At 40.5% G+C, this 25,816-nt stretch overlaps 1 protein-coding gene across 2 annotated transcripts in view; it reads right to left on the reverse strand.

Moving 5' to 3' along the window:
* The window catches only part of fstl4 (follistatin-like 4), a 314,390-nt gene that overhangs the window by 204,099 nt on the left and 84,475 nt on the right, over positions 1-25,816 (reverse strand). The window contains exons 1-2 of one of the 2 annotated variants that reach the window (XM_037748471.1): positions 24,641-24,945; positions 9,004-9,163 (exon numbers count right to left, since the gene is read on the reverse strand). In XM_037748471.1, the coding sequence (XP_037604399.1) occupies positions 9,004-9,153 (150 nt within the window). In that variant the 5' untranslated portion in view covers positions 9,154-9,163; positions 24,641-24,945. Of the gene's footprint in view, positions 1-9,003; positions 9,164-24,640; positions 24,946-25,816 lie in introns of those variants that run through there. The other variant, XM_037748469.1, reaches the window with a different exon arrangement.

Raw genomic sequence — 25,816 nt, forward strand, 5'->3', positions numbered from 1 at the left:
ATAAAATTGAGTGTGCTCATCAGCACCGCCTTCCATCATCTGGAGTGCCGCTGTTTGATCAATTGATTAGAGAATCAAACCAAGCATAGAGGTGAAAGAAAGGCTAGTGCCTCTTTCTAAAAATACTGTCCTCTCTTTACCGTGACTCTCCAGGGTTCTTTTTGTCACATTCCTTTACACATTCAGCTTTAGGGGACTTTTACGGAGTAAAATAATAGTTTAGTAATAATCAGAGACACTGTCACGTGATAAGGCAAAGTAGATGGGTTCACACACAGTTGATTAGGAGGCGGTTTGTATTTTTATCAAAATGCAACACTCGCATCGACACTTTCAGTGGGTGGAGAAATGTAAATAACTAGAAACTACCACCAGGATTTCATTTGAACAAATAGGGCAAACCCTCTGGGTTTCAATTAGGGGGGATCTGATACATTTCTCTACCATAAATCCTCTTTGTGATAGAGGCTGATTAGATGGGTGTGTTTTTACATACAGCCTAACCGCCCAGTGCAGTTGGGATTATGTGATAAGATTATGAGAACAGTAGGGATGCTGCGAGATGCATAATAGGGAAGACAGGAGATTCAACAGATTCTAACCTCTTGAGCCTGAGGTTGTTTTAGTTTTACTTACTCTCCCTTTATTTCCCCTTTTATGGCATAGTCACTACATGTCTCAGGCATGTCACATATTGTTATTTTCAGGACAGGTTGGGCTACTCAGACATAACATTAATTGGTGTTTAAGGTAAAAAAGTATTTTACCTAGGGCTGTCAAAGTAAACATGATAATACCTCTTTAACTACATTTGTTTTAATGCCACTAATTTCTTTAACGCAACTTGGGATTTTTAAGTTGCAGCGGGCTCAGCAATAGTGAAGATACTGGCATCATATGAAACTACAAAAACTTAAGGAAACCATTGGTACCAACCATGTCATACTAGCTTGTTGCTAAATAATGCTCCAAACCTATGCTACATTTTGGCGAGGAAAAACTGGCATGTCCATTTTTAAAGGGGTCCCCTTGACCTCTGACGTCAAGATATGTGAATGAAAATGGGTTCTATGGGTACCCACGAGTCTCCCCTTTCACAGACATGCCCACTTTATGATAATCACATGCAGTTTGGGGCAAGTCATAGTCAAGTCAGCACACTGACAGCTGTTGTTGCCTGTTGGGCTGCAGTTTGCAATGTTATGATTTGAGCATATGTTTTATACTAAATGCAGTATCTGTGAGGGTTTCTGGACAATATTTATCATTGTCTCGTGTTGTTAGTTGATTTCCAATAATAAATATATACATACATTTGCATTAAGGTACATTTTGAACAGATAAAAAAAATGTGTGATTAATCGCGATTAACTAATCAATCAAAAATAAAATATTTCAATTATTTGACAGCCATAATTTGAACACAATTTGCATCCAGAGGGTTTGAAGGGATTTAACTACCTCCAAGCAGCAAGTCATAAAGCACTGAAGGAAAAATGTGCCAACCATATTTTTAAAGTTTGTTTGTAACTCACAAGTAGGTCTGTATCAAGCAGCAGCCCTGTTGCTATGGTTACTTGTCATTTTACCTTGTGTACTATTTAGTGCTGTTACAGGATTTTAACAGATTCATGCCAGCCGATCAGAAACTAATATTTGTTTTGTGGCTGTGGCATAACTTGGCAAGAGTTGATGAACCTAGATTTGTACCTCAACTGCATGGCTTCACATACTAAAAGAAGCAGTCGTGGTACTGTGAGCTGAATTCAAACCCTCCAAATGTCATGTTGGTGTATGTCATTGATGTCAAGTTTGCCTACTTCATTGCGTTTTGTGGTAGCAACAGAGCTTAAGTGTACAAACTCCAAAAAGATTGTTATAGCCTCTCGAAAAACTAGTACAAACAAATCCTTGAGTGTTACATGCCTCCATATTGGATGCCATTTAAACACCCACACAAAACAAGAATCTGACATCGCTGCCACAGAGACTGACATTTTATAGGAATGCAATTTGAACAGCAGGGCAATTCAAGCCAAGATGTGTATGTAACAAAGTGTGCTCGAATTGGCTTTTCCTCCCCACCTTGCTCACTCATATGTGCTGCTATGCAGGCCCTCTTCATTCAAGGACCCATATGTTTGTATGTGCCCACTTTTTCTCTCTCCATCTCGCCCAACAACAAAACTCTCTGCTCGAATTAGCCGTCTGTATGCCAACACAGTGTTGCAGTTTCAATATGTTTGTTAAGCAGCAGTTATTGTCTGATATGTGGAGCATATTGATACTTTGACCTTTTTAAAGATACCGTCTGATTAAGATGAAGAGGCAACCAGAGGAGGAGCAGGAAAGGAAAAGCTGAATCTATCAGTGTCTGTTTTCACAAAAGTTCACCTTTCTACATTTAATATTTATTCCCTGATGTCTGCTGCTTAGAAAGAACAGACCTGTCTTATCTCGCAGTAATTCATCAGTGCACCGACAACATACTCAATGAGCTAAAATGAACAGGAGCCAAAAAACACTGGCAATGTATGCGAGTAGTAATACCTTCACAGGCGTAACTTTGATGAATCCTAAAATAGAACAAATTCCAGCTTTTTTCTCTGCATCATTAGCTGGAGTGGTTTCATGTTTTCCAGTGATGCTCACTGGCACGATCTGTCCTCTAAACATCTCCATTTATTCAAATTTGTCCCTAGCTTTACATGCAAAAAAGTGATAAACAACAGCTTCACAAAGTTTTACACTTCTGATATGCCACCAGATACAGCACTTGTTAATGAATGTGCTAATCGCCTCTCTACAGAAGGCACATAAGAGTAAGGGGAAACAATTTGCTACTGAAATGCAACCACAACCACCTTCACAAATAACCTCCAAAACCAATAACAATAACTCATTTATGAAAATGTCATGGAGATGGTTCGGTTATCATCATGTAACCAAACGTCCGAGACAGATTGTGATATCTGAAACCTTTTTTATATGTCTTCAATTTCTTCTTTTTGCTGATTAAAATCATTTTGACTGCATTTAAACTATCTGGAAACTTCTTGTGAACCTTCGAGTAGAAGAAAAGATCAGAGTCAAATAAGAGGGAGATATTTTCACTTAAGAACCATACTGACCTTCAAGAGCAAATAATAATGTTAATGTCTAGACGATGCAATGGGCCATCCATTTGATATCAAGACAACATCAGCGTCACAGCAGAGACGTCTCAGGGGTTTGTGCTGTTAATGTTTTTGTTATGATATATCACCTTAATTCATCTGTGTCCCCATTATCTTGACTTTCCCCTAACTCCCATGGCCCAATTTAACCCTCTTCTTTGTCAAGAAAATCCCTGTTAATGTCTCTCATTTCATATTTTCTACTCTGCCTACTCCTTGTCTCTAAAAGATCAAATAAAATATATATTTTTATTTTTATTTTTGTGTATTTTTTAGGGCTGTCAAAGTTAACACCACTAATTTCTTTAACTTATTAATGCAACTTGCAATTTTTAGGTTGCAGCTGGCTCAGTTTGAAGATGCTGGCGTCACATGAAACTATACAAATTAAGGAATCCATTGGTACCAACCATGTCATACTAGCTTGTCTCAAAGGAGGCTAAATAACGCTCCAAACTTGGCTAAATGTTGGCGAGGGGTCCCCTTGACCTCTGACCTCCAGATATGTGAATGAAAATGGGTTCTATGGGTACCCACGAGTCTCCCCTTTACAGACATGCCCACTTTATGATAATCACATGCAGTTTGGGGCAAGTCATCGTCAAGTCAGCACACTGACACGCTGACAGCTGTTGTTGCCTGTTGGGCTGCAGTTTACCATGTTATGATTTGAGCATATATTTGTATGCTAAATGCAGTACCTGTGAGGGTTTCTGGAAAATATTTGTCATTGTTTTGTATTGTTAATTGATTTCCAATAATAATATACACATATATTTGCATAAAGCAGCACATTTGCTCACTCCCATGTTGATATGAGTATTAAATACTTGACACATGTCCCTTTAAGGTACATTTTGAACAGATAAAAAATGTGCAATAAATTTGTAATTAATCGCGATATACTATGGACAATCATGCGATTAATTGGGATTAAACATTTGAATCGACTGACAGCCCTACTATTTTTATATAAAAATTCTGTAGCTTCACTACCTGGAAACAACATCTTTTTAGTGGTTGCTTTATGGCATAGCAGTTGGTGTCATGTACTCCAAGATTTATTTATGAAGGCCTAACTTACACCCTTAAACTACTACCCTGGTTGTTTCTTATTTTTTCTTTGTCATTTATTTTTTTTAAATTTGGATTTTACAACATCATTTTGCAAAACATCTCACATTGTACTGCTTCACCAACCACAAGCAAATGATTAATTCATCAAACATTACTTCCTGTGTCCACCTTTTGGCCCTCTTGGCCCCAATGACTGATGTTCCTTACTGTGTTTAAGATATAGTAGGTACCACAGTAGAAGAAAACACGTACCAGAGGGTTGTGCTGAGCATAGAAAGTATCACCTACCACTATAATTATAGTAGAGAGGAGTATTATTGCTTCATATAATAGTAACCATTGCACATGTTCTGTATGCCTGAAAGGTTTTCTTCAGCTTTGAGTACAAATTCTCAGGAGACAACCTGAGAAATTGTGAAATAACCCTCTGGGACTGCAACGAAATAAAAACTCAAGCTTTCCGGGTACAAGTCATAATCAGAATGTAAATGTAGTGGGGGGTAGCCCTGAAAATTAAAACCCAAGAGAAGAACCTGCCCTCGTGGAGAGAAGGCTATTTTCATTCTTTTCGTTTTCATTGTTCCTGCATTTATTCTCGAATCATTCAATGCATAACCCTATTACTCCTAAACCTTTCATCCAACGAGCACTATTCCCTCTTTCTCCGTGTTACTGCAAATCCACTCCACTCTTTTCCCTCTTCACTCCCAAACCAAATCACAATCTCACTTTCAAATATGCACTATATAAAAAGCCCTACATGCTCATCAGTTTTGGCTGCCAGTAATATCCCGTGACAATTCTCACCACCAATACAAGAAACCAGAAGCAAGACTATATGGCAGCATCAGCCATGAGGTGTGCATGGTATGAAATGGCATACCGATGCATGGATGTGTAGAATAATGCAGACTCTTGAGTTCAGAGGTCAAGGGACCCCTTTTAAAATGGCCATGCCAGTTTTTCCTCATCAAAATTTACCGTAAGTTTGGAGCATTATTTAGTCTCCTTCACGACAAGCTAGTATGACATGATTGGTACCATTGGATTCCTTAGGTTTTTTTAGTTTCATATGATGTCAGTATCTTCACTGTAGCTTTAAAACTGGACCCGTAACAACCAAAAAGATCGCAAGTTGCATTAAAAAAATGAGTGGCGTTAAAACAAATTTGCATTAACGTGTTATTATAGCGTTAACTTTGACAGCCCTAATCAAAACACTTCTTTTAGTCCCAAAAAAGCTACTGTTGTTAAGGAAATTGGGTTATGTTGCTATTATTATCTTGCCCTTTACCCATTATTATTGTATTATTGTTCAAAATTTTTGGCCTTAAGAAGATTTGTGTAGTCTGGCCAAAGATTATTTAGAACGGTGGCATCTTTCCATCTGCAGCAGGTAATCAACCTTTTTTCACAGCAGACATTTTGACTTAAAAGCACAGGTGTAAATAATGTTTTTAATGATGGAGTTCTGGTGTGAAAAAGGTCTATATACCAGGGCTCTACGGTGCGAGCACTTCACTGCTGGTGAAGAGTGTGAATGTGAAAATGTATCTGTGTGTACCAGTGTGAGTGACTCTGTGTTCTGATACCTGGTTAAAATGACAAACGTCACCGGCAGCAGCTGTCGGTAATCAACGTTAATTCTGTGAGTAACTTAATGAGAGACCAAAATTAAACCTGGCTGCTGTTGGCTGTGTGTGTGTGTGCGCTCTCTGCAGCCGGTCAAGGTTACCGGATTAATAGTACTGAATCACAACCTCCAGGATTTGGAGAAAGTAGTCCACTAGTTTGTGCACTGTTTAATGTTAAAAAAGACATGAATTAATGTTATTTTTCAGAAATAAATACTGTGCCTCTAAAGTAGTTGTGCCCTAATTGTACCAAAGCTGCCACCAACCCAGTGTGGCTTCGTCAACACATTGCAGGCATTCTGTTTGCTCTGCAAGTATCCAAATTGGCCTCCAGGAAGTTGACAAGAGGTCAAAATCAAAAGGCTTTCATCTGGACTTTTTTTTGCTTCATTTCTCACTCTTGTTTTTCCAGTCTGTCACACCCCTATACGATTCTATTGTTCCTCTGTTTACATGTTTTGTTTTGTTTTGGGGAGGATTTTAGAAATAGAAAAAAACTGAAAATCTGGCACAACTTCTTCATTCCCGACGGCTTTGAGAATGCATCCTGCATAATCATGTGAATTCATGGATTCGTATGATTCACCCCAGGGTCGACTTTAAATTCTGGTGCCAATTGACAGCTTTTTATGTTCCAATTCTGGACAGATAGACGGATGCCTGGGAATTTGTTTTTTTGCGTCAAGGGATTTCAGGGGATAGAACCACCAGGGCAAAATTACATTCCACAGCCTGCTGCCAACTTGGCAAAGCCCGAAGTGAGTCAGACTTAGAACAGACCACGGGGTGTACATGCTTCATTTCACAAAGAATTAGGAGGACCGCGGGGCTGTGTGGTATGTGTCTGTCTGTGCGTATGTCTTTTTGACAACCTGCTAGGGTTTTATGTTTCTGTTATGCAAAGAACATTTGTTAAAGGCTTCGTTCTTGCTGGCTGGCAAGGACCTGTTTGCTCAAAGGGCAAGTCTTTTTTTTCCTCTCTTTAGCTCGTGAAGCTCTTGTGTGCCATCGTGATAAATGCAACGAGGCGAGCTCATTCAGAAACCTGCCAATGATTGTCTAAGCAATTATCTCAAACTGTTGTAAACACATGAACAAACAAAAGCGGGGTTTAAACATGAGACACAAAAAAACAGGAGATGTAAAGCTACTTGCTTGGTGTTGTTAGTTGTAACCATTAAGATCGTACAATAGACCAATTTAAACAGAGCAGGTGTAACATGTTAGATGCACAACAAACACCTCTCGGTAGGCATTCATCCGCCATTGTACTTTAATCAAACTGAATGTCCAAACTTCGCCCAACAATGTTTCTGTGCAGAGCTGCATGTGCAAAGATGGCTGTACTAAGACACATCATCAGGGAGTACAAACACAGACTGAAACTTCTGTAGTTTGCAACCAGAAGAGACACAAGACGGTGGAGCTAAGTACAACTGAACTCAAATATACTGTGACAGGGTTTAGTTTAGTTAAGTTCTAAGAAAGAAAAACACGTAGCGACCTGTCAATCACAAGGTAGCCACGCCCTAAAGCACACTCTGTCTATTTTACTCTAAAGAGCCTGACACATCAAGGCGAGGGCGGCCGTCGGACAATTTGGGGCTGTCAGTGAGCGTCAGTCGGCCTATAGTTTGTCGGCTCTAGTCTGACCGTGTCAGAGTTTTTTCGGTCGATTCAGCATGTTGAATTGGCGCCGGCGCCCGTCAGTGGGAGAAATCACTCTGATTGTCTATTTAGCTTAAACAGATCAGTGCACGTGAAGAGAAACAGAAGTGAGTGTCAGTCAGTGGCCTTGACTATTAGGTTAAAAAGCAGACACATATAAATTGTACATTATATGAATTGAATCAGACAGGGTTCAGTAAGCCTTTTCATCTTGATTATGTGTGTATGACAAAATCACCAACACAGTTAAATAAAACTACAAATTACTATAAAAACACTGCCAACTAGACCTGACCTGACCTATTACCACTTAACCATCCCACTGCAAGATAACTAGACAACCCTGTGGCCCTATTCTCTCAACTGCCTCAAGGATAAAACAGAGGTCCTTCCTCGCATATAAAGATACAGCTCAAACAATGGTGGCAGGGTTACATTCAAATCTGTTAGAGTTAGAGATATTGCATTACATTTATTACGATCGCTTATATTCAGCAAGTACGTTTTCCATAAATCTGTTTCGGAGTGTGTCAAAGACATCTAATCTATAAACAGTGCTTTCATATGATTTAGTGATCCCTGTGGTGGCAATTTGGAGGTCCTCACCTCTTCATTAAGAGGTGTTGATTGCACTGTATTACTAAACACAAACTTGGCTCGACAAAATTAGACAAAAATGATTTATGTCTGTAGCTAGCTGATCATTTTGTTGCTGATACATTTCACACTAATTGTTTCATGTTTTGACACATTTTGCATCCAAATAACAACAGCTTAACACAACACAATCCTTTATATATTAAATATGTATTGGCTGTACTGTAAACTCAGCTGGTTTGCTGGATTTTAAAAGGGACTGTTTGTAACTTCTTACACGTATAAATCCATCCGGGTTGGTGTCCCATGCGCGCTCGCGTGTGGCTACGCTGTTCAGACTCAGACTCCAACACAAACTACACAGAAGCACCAAAACCGCAAAGTGATAGGTTAAAGGTTTTGGTGCTTCTGTGTAATTTGTGTTGGAGTCTGAGTCTGAACGATATGTTTTCTTTGTTTTACATATCAAAGTAACATTCAGAGTGCTTCACAATGACACCATCGACATGCATCAGTGGTCCATTGACTTGGAAATTAAATTATCCTATTTAAAATGGGTGTACCAATAAGTTAAAATGCACAAGCTGACTTCTCCCATACCGAAAATAAAAGCACAGACAGCAGTGCACTGTTTCACAGAAGTTAAGCTGTGCTAAATCTGACAACAGATGTGTTTTGTCAGACTATTTATATTCACTTCATTTCTCTCGCAACCCTGATTTGATTTACGGTTTATATGATTGATTTATATCACTGTAAGTGTTTCCCTAGCTTGATAGAGAGTGAAGGCGATGTCCTCGGTGGGAAGCAGTACATTGTGTGTGTGTGTGTGTATTGCAGAGTATATTTACCATGGAGTGTGGTTCCTGGGAGGAGATGCGTGACATTGTGGCTGTATCAGCGCTGCCTCGCCTGCTGCTCTTGTGCCCTTCAGCCAGCCAGCACCCTGAGGTTCCCAGCAGTGCGGCCACAGCCACAGCCCAAACACCCAGGCTGCCCATGAGTGTCTACCTGAGTGGAAAAGTGAAAAACACAAAGTACATAAAGTCCTTAGACTCACTTTGTTGTACCCGCTGCAGTTTCCAAAAATAAAACAATTTGCACAGCTCTATTAGTCCTTTTCATATTCATAAGGGGAATGGAACAATTTACTGGTCTCTACTGTATCTGAGCACTATAAAACAGAGACATAATCCTCTTCATGTTCTGCTATCAGCATAACAAAATGAACCTTCTCAAAGTTGTATTATTATGTAACTTTAACTGTAAATCTTCTCTCCTTATTTGTGTTATTTCAATCTCCGTATTTGCATTCAAAAGCATTTTTAATTACTTTTTTTTACTTGTGAAACAAACATCATTGTGTTGTCTACAGAGAAGATAAAGACAGATGAGCTGAAATCACATTCAATAAACTCATTGTGTGTTTAGGAATGTGTGTCATTGTATGCACCTTACTATACAGCATTTGTTGCAAAAATGTCTGCAGGATAAGTGAGACAGAGGAGAGACAATTTTAGAGAGATCATACAGCCTTAATCATTTTCCATTTCCAGGAATGACATGACAGGAGAAGATGTCGTTGCCTAAAGAAGGTTAAAATATGATTCCAATAACTCTGTGTCAATAGCATCTAACTGGCATTGTGTCATTTTCCAATCCCTCTACTAAATGCCTGTGGAGTTGTAATTTTAAGAGTGCATAAAGGACATGTGAATCTAATACCTGACATGTTGTTCATGCAGACACACAGTTACACCCAATGGAACATATACTGTACACGCACATAAATTGCTCATGCACACATGAATACACAGCGTAATACAGCTATATGAACATCAAAGCCCACGCTGATGGGAATAATTATCTGTATTACAAAGGACACAGGGAATCTTTTGATGTCAACAAAGACACAGCCCTCTGAAGTCGCAAATGGTGAAGTGTGTGTAAACTCAGAAGATCAATTTCACTGCTATGATACACACATATACATCTTCAGGAAAAAATATACAAAGCATCCCGGCTGTACTGTTGTGTGCGACGCTAGAGAGAAAAAACACCTGAAGTAGCTGTACCTTTTTTTCAGATAATGACTAGTTCCTTTGGTAAATTATATAAAAAATGGCAAGCAGTCAGTTAATAATTAAATGTTAAAAAGTGTTTTAAATGGTACTGCTTTGGATGACCTAAACTCAAGAGTGAATGAACCAGACAGCCATTCATTTCACCTGGAAAAAGATCACTAAATCACGTTCATATTAATACTCTAATAATAGGGCGACCACAAACGGCGGGACGAGATTCAAGGTAATCTCAGTGCTATACCAAAATCTGAGAGGCTGTAAAGCCTCCTCTACTATGTACTGCACTTTAAGGCTGAATGGGAGGGGGAACTGAACATTGAAATTACAACGGAGGAATGGCTCAGCATGTGTGAAGCACAACAAATTCAAGGACATGGAGGGAGTTTGGGTGGAAAAATCGAACCCGCTACTTTACACAAAGAGTAAGCAAACTGGTTCATAACAATCATGCTGGAGGATATGTGGGAATAGAAAGGAAAAACATACACAAGTCTTTTGGGAATGTCATAAATTACACTCATTTTGGGAAAACGTACATGTTACAATTAAAGGTATTTTGGGATATGCTATACCTAAGGAATGCATGGTTATGTACCTGAGGAACATAAAGGATTATGCCACTTATAATGGTAGATATTTAACCAAGATATTATTGATCACAAGTAAGAACAACAAACTGGTATAAGACTGAACTCCCTTCTATAGCACAATGGGTAGAAATTATAAGAGAGAGTTATATTATGGAAAAAAAATACTTTCTAGCTTAGAGTGAGAGAAAATGTTTTTGGCAGTAAAAGGAAGAAATGGATGATTTATGACACAGTGGGAAAAGCTTATGGACTAACTGCTGTATAAATTACAAGATACTGGATTCGTAAACACTTTTCATTGATAATAGACACTTACAGTATAACCATGACTGTTCTGTTTGTTGTTGTTTTTTTTTTCTTTTTGTGTTAACTTTTTCTATCTATAAGTTAACATACACAGTACTTTTGGTTGTATGCACAAACAAAAACTCAATACATATTAAGTTAATTAAAAAATAAAATAAAATAGGACGACCATACATTGAAATGCAATCTAACACACCAAGAAAACAAACTGAAGACACATTTAATAAGAAAGTGTTGAATTAGCAGAACGCTCTGACACAGTGGCAACAATAAAATAATACTATCAGCTTTGCATAAGTAGTATTTATTGCAGGGTTATTGTACTTGTATTGCATTGCACTGGTGTTTCCGTTATTGTGTCCACCCCCTGTAGTGTCTAACGTCCTCCAGAAAAACTTGGCATTTTGCACTGATGAGAAATATTTATTGGACTCCATCAGACTTCTCTGGGTGGTCCTCTCAGCTGATGCAGGCTTTAATGGTTTCACTGTGTGACACGGCTGTTTGTTATGTGTGTGTGTGTGTGTGGTAATGTGTTTAGTGTTTTTACTGCGGTCTTATACTTTATTATGTGACTTTATTGTGTGTTTTACTGCAGAACCAGTCTGAAAACAAATTTCCCTTAGGGGCCCATAAAGTTTGCAATTGAACTGAAACAAGGGCACGAAAACACGTGATGCATCTCAAACAGTGCAGGTGTTTATGGTGTTAAATGGCTGCAGCAGCTCTTCACTAGATTATTGAATATTACAATCACCTTGACCTGTAAATATCCTGGTCCTGTGCTATAGCTGAAAATGAGTTATCTGCTTTACATATCTATTTTTGCGTTTTATATAAATACATCTTTTGAGACATTTTATCAAAAGTAATTGTACATTCATTTTCACAATTTTTCAATAAAAGGTAATTGTCAATGACAAAACAATCTTGTTCTTGTTTTGACTTGTCTATTGACTTTTTAAATTTTTCAATATCTTTTAAATAAAAGCTTTTTTTCATACTAACCACCAGTAGCATTCAGATCCTTGTCTTAAGTGAAAGTAGCAATAGCAGAATTTAAAGACACTCAACTAAATTTAAGTCCTGCATTCACACACTTAAAGCTGCATTAAATGACTATTTGACTCTAAATGGGACCATAATTTACTAAATGAACATCATGCTGTATTGAAGAAGACTTGAAACTAGAGATTGAGACCATAAACTCATGTTTACAATGTTTACTGAGGTAATAAATCAAGTGAGAAGTAGACTCATTTTCTCATAGACTTCTATACAATCAGACTTCTTTTTGCAACCAGAGGAGTCGCCCCCTGCTGGCTATTAGAAAGAATGCAAGTTCAAGGCACTTCTGCATTGGCTTCACTGCTCAGACGTGGATGTAGCCCCTTCACGATACACAAAACCAGGTCCTGTCAGTGTGAAAACATCACTTGACAAGGAACTACCAGCTAGCTAGCCTCGAGGCTAATGGCCCCTCACAGATGAGAGCTCACCCGTGTGAAATTAAACACCAAATGAGATCTGCCAGTCACTGTCTTAATGTGCTGCCTGCCCCCCCTGGCATTGGCCACACACAGCTACACACATTCATACATGAGTACACATGAACACACACCAACAGAGCCCTGCTGTTTTGGAGTGAATAGTCCATTTTGAAATTCATCAGGAGGCAGAAAGTCTCTACGAGGAAGCTATTATTTGACCAGCATATTAAAAAGCTTAAAGAGACAGACTCTTTAAAACCAGTGCACCCTTTGGCAACTTTGCTCGGATCACACTTGTTCAGTGAGGGACTTGCATTATAAACAGACTCAATGTGCTGAAAGTTAAATACAGTCGATTCACATCGCAGCTACCTTCTCTCCCCTATCGCTCATTTTTCATGTTTCTTTCTTCACAACTTTCAATTTTCGCGACACAAACGTTTTGTCATGGGCCCGAGGAGTCCCGTATAGAGCTGCCTGCAGACGGCTTGTCTCCTTTTTTCAATCGCTTACTTTCTCAAATTTCAATCTCATTTTCTTTATATTATGCTGCAGAGAAATTGGTTTGAAGGCTTTCTTAAATTATTAACCGAACCAGCCAGTTATTAGTTGAATAACAAGCTTGTAATATTAAGTTTTAAAAAGAAAGGTGAATACAAGACAGAAGGGAATGGACTACTCATCACATACAGCACTGCAGTGTATTTTTGCATGGATTAATGAATGTTGTTTTGCGGTCTTGCACTGGAGTTTACGGTTCACTTTACGGTCTATGGACTTGAAGAAAGATTACAGCAACCAAAAACTGTCTCAGGGTGCATATGTTGTGAGTTTGTTGTTGGGGTTGTTTGAGGTGCTGTCAGTCCAGGAAACTGAAGCTTCCTGTCTTTTGCTACTCTAACACTGAAGGAAATAGTCAGCTAAATGCCTATAATGTGCAGCGCTCAGGTACGGTGAAGCACCATCTGCTAGCCATCACACTTTAAGATGAGGCAGTCAGAGGGAGGGGAAGGAAGGTGACATCTCACGTGCCTTTGAGACGCGTCAGCTACATTCAGCCAGAAGCTGCTTCTTTCTAGGTCGAGTTAAAATATTCATTTTCAGCCACTGCTTCTTTTTGATTGGCTGCAAAGATTTCTTAATGGATGCATGGATGGAAACATGGAAACAACAACACACACACACACACATACGGGAAGATCACTGCTCACTGCAAGGAGCAGAGTCTGGCTTATGAAGACAATATGTGATTGTTAAAGTATCCTTTCGATATTACTCAATACGTAGTATTTTATTAGTGAATTTTTGAAATAGCAAGTGTTTTTCGAGAACTTTGGTGAAACTATTTTAATCTTTTTTATGTCTGAGCTTTGAACCCAGTCTAAAAAAGGACAAGCATCCTAAGCCAGGATCTATAGTTCAGAAATATTGCCCCACATGTTCAAATAAATACATAAAAAATACTGATGAATGATAAATGAGTCAACAAAACATCAGACTTTAACACAGCTGTTTGTTTCCTGTTTGCAATGACGTTTTTTTTTTTTTTAAAAGCATGACCACATCGTTCCCTAACCTTAACCAAATGTTCATTATTGTAACCGTGACAACAAAGCTCCCCTAATCTTAACAATGTGGTAATTTTGACCCAAAACATAATGTTTCACTAACCCTAACAAAGCACTTATTCAATCCAAATCATAATCTTTCCCTCAACCTAACCAAGTCATTTTTTGTGCCTAACCAAACCAAACCGTAGCGTTGTCTCATCATAAAGTTAATTTATATTTCAACATTGATTTGTAAGAGTTTTGGAAGGACCTGACTAATGATGTCGCCCTGCCAATGGGGATGCCGACTGAAAGAGACAGAGTCTCCAACTACAAACTGGCATGTAAATGATGGCTGCATGCAGCCCTGCAGCCTCTCCGTCTCTGTCTGTACCGGCAGCAGGGGAAGGCCTCTAACTGAGCTCTGAGACAAATTCAAGTGATCAGTCTGAGCTCTCCTTCCTGCTCTCTGTCCCAGCTCTGCGCTCCAGGTAGGTTTGCTGTCACAGTTACAAATTACACAAGCAGTTCCAGTACGACAATCAGTCCCCACTCAGCATGCCTCCTCCTCTGCAAGTTGCTGAGTATTTAAAAAAGATTACAAAGGAGGGCGGGAGGGACAGAAAAGATAACATCTGTGAGCGCTGAACGCCACATGCTCTAAAGTTAAATCATTTGCATATGAAGTATTGAGCTACTGACATCTATGTATTTTTAGAAAATATTCCACAATTAATGAGAAGAACGTTTTTTAAAAGAGTTATCTGTTTTGTCAGCTGCTACCCGGTAAAAGTAGAAGGTGAAGAGTTTCTGCTGTCAATCATTTTGTAAAAGTGGGTGTCACTTTATTTCCCAAATGGTGCATGCCCCATTTTGGAACAAACCTCTCTACATGCTGTTACTCTGAGTGCTGCCTCAAACTGACGCTCCTCTTCAGTAAAATCTCTGCTATCATCCCGCCGACCTATCTGCCTGCACTCAAACAGCCGCGTCCTCCGACAGATTTCTATGTAGCATGAAATAGAGCCACCGAGGGGATCGCCTTTGCCCAAAGTGTTTTCACGACGCTTGGATGCGGCAGCGATTCGTTCATCTATATTTCTTGTTTCTGTGTGGTTGGGGGAAGATACTAAAGAGACCAGGGGTGTCAGTCTGTCTGCCAGCCATGCATCAGCATCAGCATCACACGCTCTAACCCCAGTCATCTTACAGACACTCCAGGTGAACAGGATACGCATCCTTTTTTCTCTTTTATTTATTTTTTTTTTATGACAAGACGTGATAAATCTCAGGTTGCTCTGGAGGGGTGTTTCCCAAAAGAGGATTTATACAGCACAGTAGCCTGGAAAGATAAGGTTATGAACTGCCATTCACCGTAATGTAAAAGGCTCATAAGCACTGCCCTTTAGAAAGGAGGCAGGGTTGACACCTCGCCAGTCGAAAGCTGACGATCCAGACAGCTCACAATTAAATGGATTTTACTCAGACAAGTTGGAACTAATTAAGAAAGAAAAGATCTAATTAATGATGACTGTTAGCAGTTGGAGCTAGAACAGGAATATACAGACTTCATCAGTCTGGTGAGGTTGATTTCAACGATCACGTCCTGAAACTGGCCCACAGGTTTATTCAAGGACGTTACCAGTGTGTTTGCACATTTCAGCTAATCAATAATTTCATGTTAACAATAGATCAGATGACTATGTGTAATGTGATAGTCGATTACACTGTTGTCAGGCTATTAAATAGGCACAAAAGAATAAGTTATATCAGGCTTTGGATCCACCGACAACAGTTGTAGGTGGATCAATTCATTGTTGGTTTTCGTCTTTTTATGGGATTTGTTGAGAAAAAGAACAATATTGAATATCACCAAAGTCAGAAACTGCTAATAGCTGGTTTTATTGTCGTGCCGTATTAAAATAAATGGAAACCAATGGCTCTCTAGAATGGCAGTAAGAAATAAATCTAAAAAGCTAAATGGATAGCTGTGAAGTAAACCATTTAGGATTGGTAGTAATTGGGATAAAACATGCCGGTGCAGGGTCCTTTGATTTAAACATTATGCAGGGAACTGGGTGAAAGGATAAATAAATCACAACAATTGAGAAAAGGGAAGAAAAGTCTAGCAATTTGTAGAAGAAAAAAGGCACAATAAAACTCTTAACAATAGGCATAAGCCAGACGGACACAAACAAAGACTAGGAAACAGCAATGTGAGCAACAACAAGGACGCCATTGAAGCAATTAAAACGTGACAAAAAACATATGGCAGCGGCAATAGAAAAAGTTAATGTATTGGTTTTTCAGAGAAATAACTGCAAGTGTGCCTTTTCAGACTGCGGTAAAAGAGAGGAAAAGAAAGTGTCGGCCTCTCAGAAAAGGCACCGGGACCTCAGAAAGAACACAATGCAGGTTGTGGTGCTTTAGCAAGACCAGATATCATCCTTATCAGCTTCTGCGTTACCTCAGAATTAATCATTGTCTGACACTCTCTCTTTGCCACTTTCTGTCTCTATAGAAGAGACAGAGCTTCAGGCTGTGAGGTAGTAATAAGCCCCAATCTCCAGACTGAGGAAGAATAAGAGGCTCCTCCTGTCTGTGTCATACTCTATTCTCTTCCTCTCCCTCTTTACCGTTCTTACTCAACACTGATATTGACTTTTGGCTTTTTCTCTGACAAGTTTTCGTGACCAGATCAGCAGCCGTTGGGTGTTAAATCCCACATCCTGCTTGTCAGGTGGGGCTGCAAAGACACACAAACAGCAAGTGACTTGTTAAATCCAAAAATCCCCCGCAGGCTGTATGACACGGCTGCAAGAGCAAATAGGATATCAGGGGGATCAGCGGTGCCAGAACAGGGTGGTCTACCTGGCTAACAGGACTATGTTTGTGGCGCAGTGTTAGCAGACATCATGAAAGAGGTCTGCATTGGTAACGACGAGAAAAACACCCTCTAAAGCATAAATGGCTCTTCAGAGGCGCTTTGTGGAGAAAAATGCGGGCAGTATGTATAACCATCACCGACTAAAGAACCACTACAAGCCGCAAATAATTGTGTTGCTCTTTGAAGCTTCATTCACGGCTGCAGGAGCCAGAAATCAATGCATGTGAAGAGGCAAAGATTCCCTCTCGAATATCACATTTTGAAACATCAATATACCTCCATACACCATTCATTGTTTCATGGACGTTGCTGTAAATGCTCACTAAATGCTGGCTACAAGATCACTCCATCTGTACTCAAGTAATTTATCCTCCAAAACCCGCAAATTATCTCTACAGATTCAAAGTTAACATACATTTTTAACACAAGCATTTAGACTCTGTAGCTAGGATATTAAGGTTCACACAGGGGTTTGTTTGGTGGCGTGTTTGCTTCGTTGACAGGCTGTCACACTCAACCTTGTGCTTGACAGGTCGCTACCACGGCGTTATCCGGTCTGGTGACGGCCGAATACCAAGTTGGCGACGGCCAAAATGCTGAACTCGAGGCTTCAAAGCCGTAGCCCACAAACCAATGGGTGACGTCATGTTGACTACATCCACTTCTTATATACAGCCTATGATACAAAGGGAACTTTTAAAGCCTGCTTCCAAACTTGTACTTGTTACATCATTAGTCAGAACTTCTGAAAACGTTTGCTCAGTTAGCTTTGAAAGAACAAGGTTGTCTCTCTGTTTTGTGCCATCAAATCGTAGCAAACAGTGTAATATGGTAAAGACTTAGATATTATTATATCTTAAAAATGACTGTGTTACTGACTGCTACACACTGTTTCTTTAAAGTCCTTGTTAGATATTGCTTGACCTTGGGAGCGGAATGTGTCACAAGATAATCTCATCTCAAATGTGCACTTACTAGCAATTTCAGAGCTTTCAACCACTTTTTTTCAGTCTACATCAGAGCTGATCAGAACATCAAATTAAAGAGCTTTAATAGAATTTATTCCTTTAGACTCGCTGCCTCTCATACAGCAGGTATCTCATCTTCTCCTTTTGCCTCAGCAACAAACCATTTTCATTACAAAGGAAGCTGATCACTAATGATTTCTCAAGCTCAGACTTTCTCTACTTGATGTGTTGAATGTCTTCAGTGAACAGGAGGAACTAGATATTGAAATGAGTGAGGCAACATTTCAAGACAGTCTTGAATCACACCACCTTTCCAAATGTGATGTGACAAAACAAACTCAAAAGCAAAACAACCACTATCAAGTTTTAAGATACAGAGTGAGGGCTGACTGCATAAAAGGGACAGGCAGATGGCTGACTGAGTTCACTGCAGAAAACAGATACGCCAGGTGACCTTTCCGTAACCCCTCTACGTGTTTCTCCCTCTCGGCTGACTCTTTCGTCAGTTTCCTCCATTCAGGCAGCGAGCACTCTTTGCTCAGAGCTGCGCTGCTGATGCTCTGAGCTCAGCTGCTGTGTTCATATGGGATGCGGCGGTAAATGTCATTTCTAGAAGTTCAACATTAGTGATCAGAATTTCAAGTGAACCGTGTTGCCCACATTTTGTGGCCCTGCTGTCTACGGGGAGTACAGAGGACTCATCAGGTGAGCTGACGGCCACAGGAAAATGTCTCTGGAATAAAGAGGATTCAGTGGCTAATGGTGCGAGTTACTGGTTTCAGTGTCAGTCATATTAAGTGCTTGTCATTGTCATAGGCCTCATGTTAATCATGTTAGATTTCTCTGGATATGAGTGCCAGTGTGCCCATGAGAAAGAGTTTCATCAGTTCAATTTAAAACTAATCATGTCAGCCCCACCAGGATGGCGAAAGAGCCAGCCCAGAAGAGTGTGACTCACCATCTGTAATGCTTTTTTTTACCTTTGTTTTTGGAGTACGCCTCATTATATTTCTTTGGGAAATTTGCAAAGCCAAACAAATCAAAGTCACCAGGCGTAAAAGCAAAAAAAAAAAAAAAAAGGAGGAGGAAGTGGGTTTGGTTTCCCCGAGGGGATAGCTTTGTTGTGCGAGAATAAATCCTGCTCCTGATTAGGCGAGCTCTGCATGGGGTTCAGACGATGTGATGCCAAGCATCTCCACTGTTCACGAGTGGGGAGTTATAATTGATATGAAAAATGTAATTTATTCTGCTTAAATCTTATATGGACTTGTCATCCAGGGCTCTTTATATGTAGATTGCTTAAAGCCTGCAGCATCTACCTTGAATTTATAAAAAATGACTGGGTCATTTCCACTCTATGTATAGGGAGAAAAGTGTGTGTAATACATCCGCCTGTCCACCAGAGGATAGTGTGTTAGCGCCACGTTTTGCCACACAGAGACGTGAATATTTCATGCCTGTATTAACATGCAGTACCAGCAGGGGGCAACAAAGCAACTCACTTAGGATTAAGCAACAAAACCACTTAGTTGGGTTAAGGGAAAAAGTCATGGTTGGGCTTAAAATAAGTAAAGTAAACAAAGTAAAACACGTGATAACCTTCTCTATAAAACGTTGCAAAACAAAACACTAGACTCGAACACGGGTCTCCTGAAAGTCCTGTTTCTTTGACCCCCCCGCCCACCTTCACTGATTTTCTCACTGTATATACTACGTAACTAGCTCTGAAGTTAGACTTCCGTCACTACACAACACATGACAAACGTGACGTCACAACCGTCAAAACATTGCATCTTCATGCAAGCACTAATATTCAAAGTCTGCGTAGTGACGTCTCTCTCTCTGAAGCTACGATGCCTGTGTGTTTCGTACTGGGATGTACTCACATGTGTAACGGCTCTCACTCGTCCTTTCGCTTACTGGCTGATAAAAAGACCAGGAGTCGTTGGATGAAACCTAACAAGTAAGATAACATTTCATTTGTGCATGGAACATAGCTAAATTAGATAGCTAGCTAATGTTGGTGACTTATATTCTGCGAGACGAGAGACGTAGTTCACTGAGCAGTTTCACACAACACTAAATGATAGTACGACAAAACCTACGACAAATTGACACTTTCTTGACTTGCAAAACGATGTTTTAAATTGACAGACATCATATGTGTGATTGCCGTTAACTACTGTAAATCTTTTTCCCAAAATAAGGTCCCATGGGGTCCACCGGTAGGGGATGGACTTCGCCTATCTATTGACTGAGTTAATCTTTGCATGTAAACTATTTTGTATTGAATCAGGAAAGTTGGCAGTGAATCTTTTTCTGCATCTACCTCCAGCACTCAGGCTTCCCTCTGTTTCAGCATTTAGGAATGTGAGCTGCCGGGAAGTCAAGTGGGAAGAGAGACGGCGCTTTTTACCAAAACAACCTGTTTTCAGCCCTCACTCAGCTGAAACGTCCTGGAGCAAGACACTGAACTCCTATCTGTTGTTCTGTCGCTGAGTCTGACCTTTCAGGAGCTGGGGTCAATAAAGTATCACATTCGTAAGACCAAGCTGGGTCGGTACTCTGAATGTGCATACATTATCTTCAACACTCGCTGTTTGGTTACATTAATGCACAAACTGTATTTGTCCACGATCAAGTATCAACACTGCAACTCTGACAAAAACTCAAAATCCAGTTATCCCCTATGAACTTAATAAGCACAAACAACAAAGCTGACTACAGCATATATTTCACTCAAAAAGTTAATTCCATGCTTATGTTGATGTGTCTAAATCCAGCCTGGAGACAGAGTTAAATAGACGGCTGCACTAACAATAGCCTGTCATGCAAGACCTGTGGAAGCGTGTGAAACGCCTTCCTCAGCCTGCATACACAACAGAAGATTAGACCTTTATTGTCATGCTTGAAATTTTTTAGCTTTATCCAACTAACGTGCATGACATATTGCACACATGCATGTATGCACACACGCTGCTTCGAGCTGGTTCTGGCTTTTGCAGGGTTTTAAGTGCTTAGCGAGGGGAGAATGTTACAGTGGAGGTTTTTTCTTCTGTGTGCGCTATACGCTAGTGTGTCTTCAGTGTCAATCTGTAAGTGTGTGAGTCATCCCACTATTAGGTCGTCTCTGAAGCACAACAAGCAGCCATAATCTGCTGGACACCGCGCTGTAATGGCTCTCCGCGAGACAGCTAATAAGTTACACACCAGATTGCAAACTGTAATAAGCCCGACTGAGTCACTATTCTGGGCTACATCATTATTTCTCAACCTGCTGACTGTGACCCCAGGGTGAGCTGCAGAACCGCTCTGACAGGGTTCAGGACACGATGTGGATCGAAAAAACCCTGCAGGAGTAACTGACTTCAACTGTGATATGTTCATATATATTTTGGTATGGTGCTAATGTAATGCTCTTATGCGTTGCTTAATCATCTTTTAAAGCTGCAGTGGGTAGAAATGGAGAAAATATGATTACAAAAAAGTTATTTTTATAAAACGGTCATTATATCCTGACAGTAGTGCAGGTAATCTGAAAAAAATCATGTGCCTCCGATGTCCTAATGGCATCTGCAAGATTTCACACACTGGGGGAAATGAACCAATCAGAGCCAAGCCGGAGCCTGCCGTCTCTGAACAGCTGTCAATCGCTCATGAACTCCGATCAAACGGTCAAACTAGGCAGCACTGATCAAATATGAATCAATATTCTGTTACTGTAATGCCTATTTCTCTCCTCAAATGTTTTCAGAAACATCTTGTAGTGCACTGTTTACCTGTAAAATGAGAAAGTTTGTGACCTTGCAGCCATGTTGAGAACAGTTGAGGAACTACCAAGCACCGCCCACCAGCTGGAGCACAGCCAATAGGAACGCTTTCTCTGAAATGACCTGTGATTGGCCAAAGTCTCCTGTCAAAGGCTAGATTTTTTTAAAGCCTGAAAACAGAGCCATGAGGAGGTGCAGAAGTCTAGTTATCTCTCAGAACACTTGATTTACAATATGCTGAAAGGTTATTAGGGAATTTTTGCCCAATGATGGCACAAATATACTGCCTACTGCCACTTTAATTGCAGTCAGGTAACCTCAGTGGTGATTAGAAGCCACATTCAACTGTTGAATCCAAGGCAAATGAATCAGCGAACACAAAATGTCACTTTTTCAGCCAGAAAGCATACGTCACATTTTGGTGTCTACATGCTTGCTTGTTTATTTCCCGTAAAATGAATGACTAATGCCTAAAGGTTGTATGCTTCAGACCTATAGTGCAAACTGCTGCCATTAATATTCTCATTCAAGAGCCAGGGCTATAGGTATTGATCCAGGGCTGTGCATGTGCGCCTGCTGTATGCATGTTTGCTAGACTATACGTGCCTGAGTTGAGAGCTGGAGGATCTGTTGGCTCGCTTAAAGCTGAAGGTTCTGAGGATTTACAACCAGTTTTCCACAGATAGCACAGTGATGAATGGGCGTAATTGTGCTGCTGGATGTCGGCTCCATATCTGCTTCCAGGTGGAGAGGAAGCAGATAGTTGAGGAAATACCAAGCACAGCCCACGAGCCAGAGCACAGTCATAGGAACACTCTCTCTGAAATGACCTGTGATTGGCCAAAGTCTCCCATCACAGGCTAGATTTTTTAAAGCCAGAAACCGGAGGAGCAGAAGTCTCGTTATCTCTCAGAACACTTGAATTACAATATGCTGAAAGGTTATTATGGAATTGATGCCCAATGATGGCACAAGTATACTGACTACTGCCTCGTTAATTGCAGTCAGGTAACCTCAGTTGTGATTAGAAGCCACATTCAACTGTTGAATCCAAGGCTAATTAATCAGTGAACACAAAATGTCACTTTCAGCCAGAAAGCATACGTCACATTTTGGTGTCTACATGCTTGCTCGTTTATTTCCCGTACAATGAATGACTAATGCCTAATGGTTGTATGCTTCAGACCTATAGTGCAAACTGCTGCCATTAATATTCTCATTCAGGAGGTATTGATCCAGGGCTCATGTGCATGTTTGCATGCTGTATGCATGTTAAAGCTGAAGGTTCACTTGAATTACAATATGCTGAAAGGTTATTAGGGAATTTTTGCCCAATGATGGCACAAATATACTGCCTACTGCCACTTTAATTGCAGTCAGGTAACCTCAGTGGTGATTAGAAGCCACATTCAACTGTTGAATCCAAGGCAAATGAATCAGTGAACACAAAATGTCACTTTTTCAGCCAGGAAGCATACGTCACATTTTGGTGTCTACATGCTTGTTTATTTCCCGTACAATGAATGACTAATGCTTAAACTGCTGCCATTAATATTCTCATTCAGGAGCCAGGGCTATAGGTATTGATCCAGGGCTGTGCATGTGAGCATGCTCTATGCATGCTTCGTGCCTGAGTTGAGAGTTGGAGGATCTGTTGGCTTGCTTAAAGCTGAAGGTTCTGGGGATTTACAACCAGTTTCCACAGATAGCAGAGTGATGAATGGGCGTAATTGTGCTGCTGGATGTCGGCTCCAATCTGCTTCCAGGTTGGAGAGGGAAATCCAACAAAGCCAAGAGAGAGAAAGAGAGAGGCTGGAGAGCGAGAGGTTGAAGGAGTAAAGGGGAGCTTCAGGCTGGAGCGTTTTCAGCACCATGGAGAGCTCCAGGCTGGAGCGTTTTCAGCACCATGGAGAGCTCCAGGCTGGAGCGTTTTCAGCACCATGGAGAGCTCCAGGCTGGAGCGTTTTCAGCACCATGGAGAGCTCCGGCTGGATCACACCGACCAATCCTCATTTGCCACTCCGCTGGCCGTCACGGAGGCTTTGCTGCCGCTGTGCCGGCTCTCTGGTGACACTGATAGGATTTTCCCATGAGAGAGAGCTCCGAAGCAGCTCATTTAACACAATCAGACAAGAAAATCTTGTTTAGGAATGTCTCCCTGAGAGTTTTTTTTTTTTTTTTGGAGAATGCATGTGGCTTTATAAGATGGTTAAAAGATGAAGTGCCAAAGAAACTGGCTGGGTGAAGATGGTGGGGTTTGTTGGGACTGGGAATCCACGCCAGCAGAGAGAGGGATGTGCGTGTCTCACTATGTTATCATCTCAGTCCCTCTGCTGCTGCTGCTGCTGCTCGAGCAAAAACCTGGCGCATCCTGTGCACAGGAGTCCCACTTTAAAGCCATCCATCACCATCAATCCTGTTGTTTCCGTGCAGGTATAGAAGCCTCCTCTGCGAGGTTACCAAAAAAAAAAAAAAGAAGCTGGCATCTGGTCATATTGAATGATTAATTGCAGCCTGTGTTGCGCCCAGACAATAGGCGACACATAGCAGGCAGCAATGGAGTTAAACACTGTCACAGATTGTCATTGACATCGTGCATCCTGCATGCGCTATAGAAGAGGACTGCACCTCCACATCTGTCTGCATGCACATCCAGGAGCTCTCTTTCTCTATATTATCCTCACAAACTAATTCAGAATTAAAGCATGCCACTGCTGTCCTGTTTACAGTTTCCATTCACTCACACTCCATATAGTGGCAGCAACAACCAAACTTATAAAACACAATAAAATGCGCCTTTAAGCCCCTATCCCGCATTGGTAAACACAGCTTTCCTTCCTTACCTGTGGTATTCCGAGGCAAGAGGGCAGAAAAAGGAAGGAAAATGTGCCACAGATTTCCTCTCACAGCGACGCAACCAAACTGCGCTCCTTTTAGTTCCACTCCTGTCCTCCACACTCCGCAGGGTTTAAAGGGGTTCAGGTTAATTAACGTGGGTTGTGTGTGTGTGTGTGTGTATGTGTGTGTGTGTCAGTAGCGACGGAGTAGCGCGTCCCAAACTCTCAGCAGCAGCTCTCCATCCTTCAGCTCCTCCAGGCTGGTTTCCTTCCTCTCAGCGCTCCGCTGCTGCTCTGCCCTATTTCAACTCCTCTCACTCCGCTGCGCTCCTGACGTCAGCCGCTGCGCGCCGAATGCGGAGAGGAGAGGAGAGGAGAGGAGGCTGCATCTGCATCTGCAGACACACACACACACACACAGACACAGACAGTCTGGGAAGCGACACCTGTGTGTGTGTGAGTGTGTGCATGTGTGTTTAGATGTTAGAATAAACTAGAATCCAAAATATGAAGGTTATTTGCAAGATGTTTTACTTGATTTGTTTCTTAATTTCAAGGTTGGTGACCTTTTTTGAATGCAGGATCTAAAATGTGGATTTGGGAACAGATTTAGGTTTTGGGTTAAAGTTATGCATGAAGGTGAGTTTTTAAGTTACATTGAATAAGTTAGGGGAATTGTGGGCAGATTGCAATCTATATTTTATGTGCAAATTAGTTTCTTACAACATTTAAATCAAGCCTGATAAAGCAGTGATCTGCTGAATAAGATACTGTGGCACTACATGTAGTACTTTGTTATACTACTTATAATGTTGACATATACAGCATGTTGTTCATAAAAAAAAAAAAAAAAAGCCAAAATAAAGATGAAAATCATGGTAAGGGAACCGATTCAGGCTGGAGTTAAAGCTATGCATGAAGTTGAGTTTTTAAGTGACAGTTGAGGGAATTGTGTGTGCTTAGTGTAATACAACTAAAAATATAAAAATGATTGCCAAGCAATCTTTTATTTTATATGCAAATCAGTTAAATTGAGTCACTCATAATGCTGTGATCTGCTGAATAAGATGATGTGTTAAAAACTGACACTTGTTTGAAATGAAAAACAATGAGCCTATTTGTCACAACTCAACACTTGAAGAATGATTTTTAAAACTACAAACTGTATTATCTGAAATATTA

The sequence above is a fragment of the Sebastes umbrosus genome, chromosome 17 (assembly GCF_015220745.1).
Source record: "Sebastes umbrosus isolate fSebUmb1 chromosome 17, fSebUmb1.pri, whole genome shotgun sequence".
NCBI lineage: Eukaryota > Metazoa > Chordata > Actinopteri > Perciformes > Sebastidae > Sebastes > Sebastes umbrosus.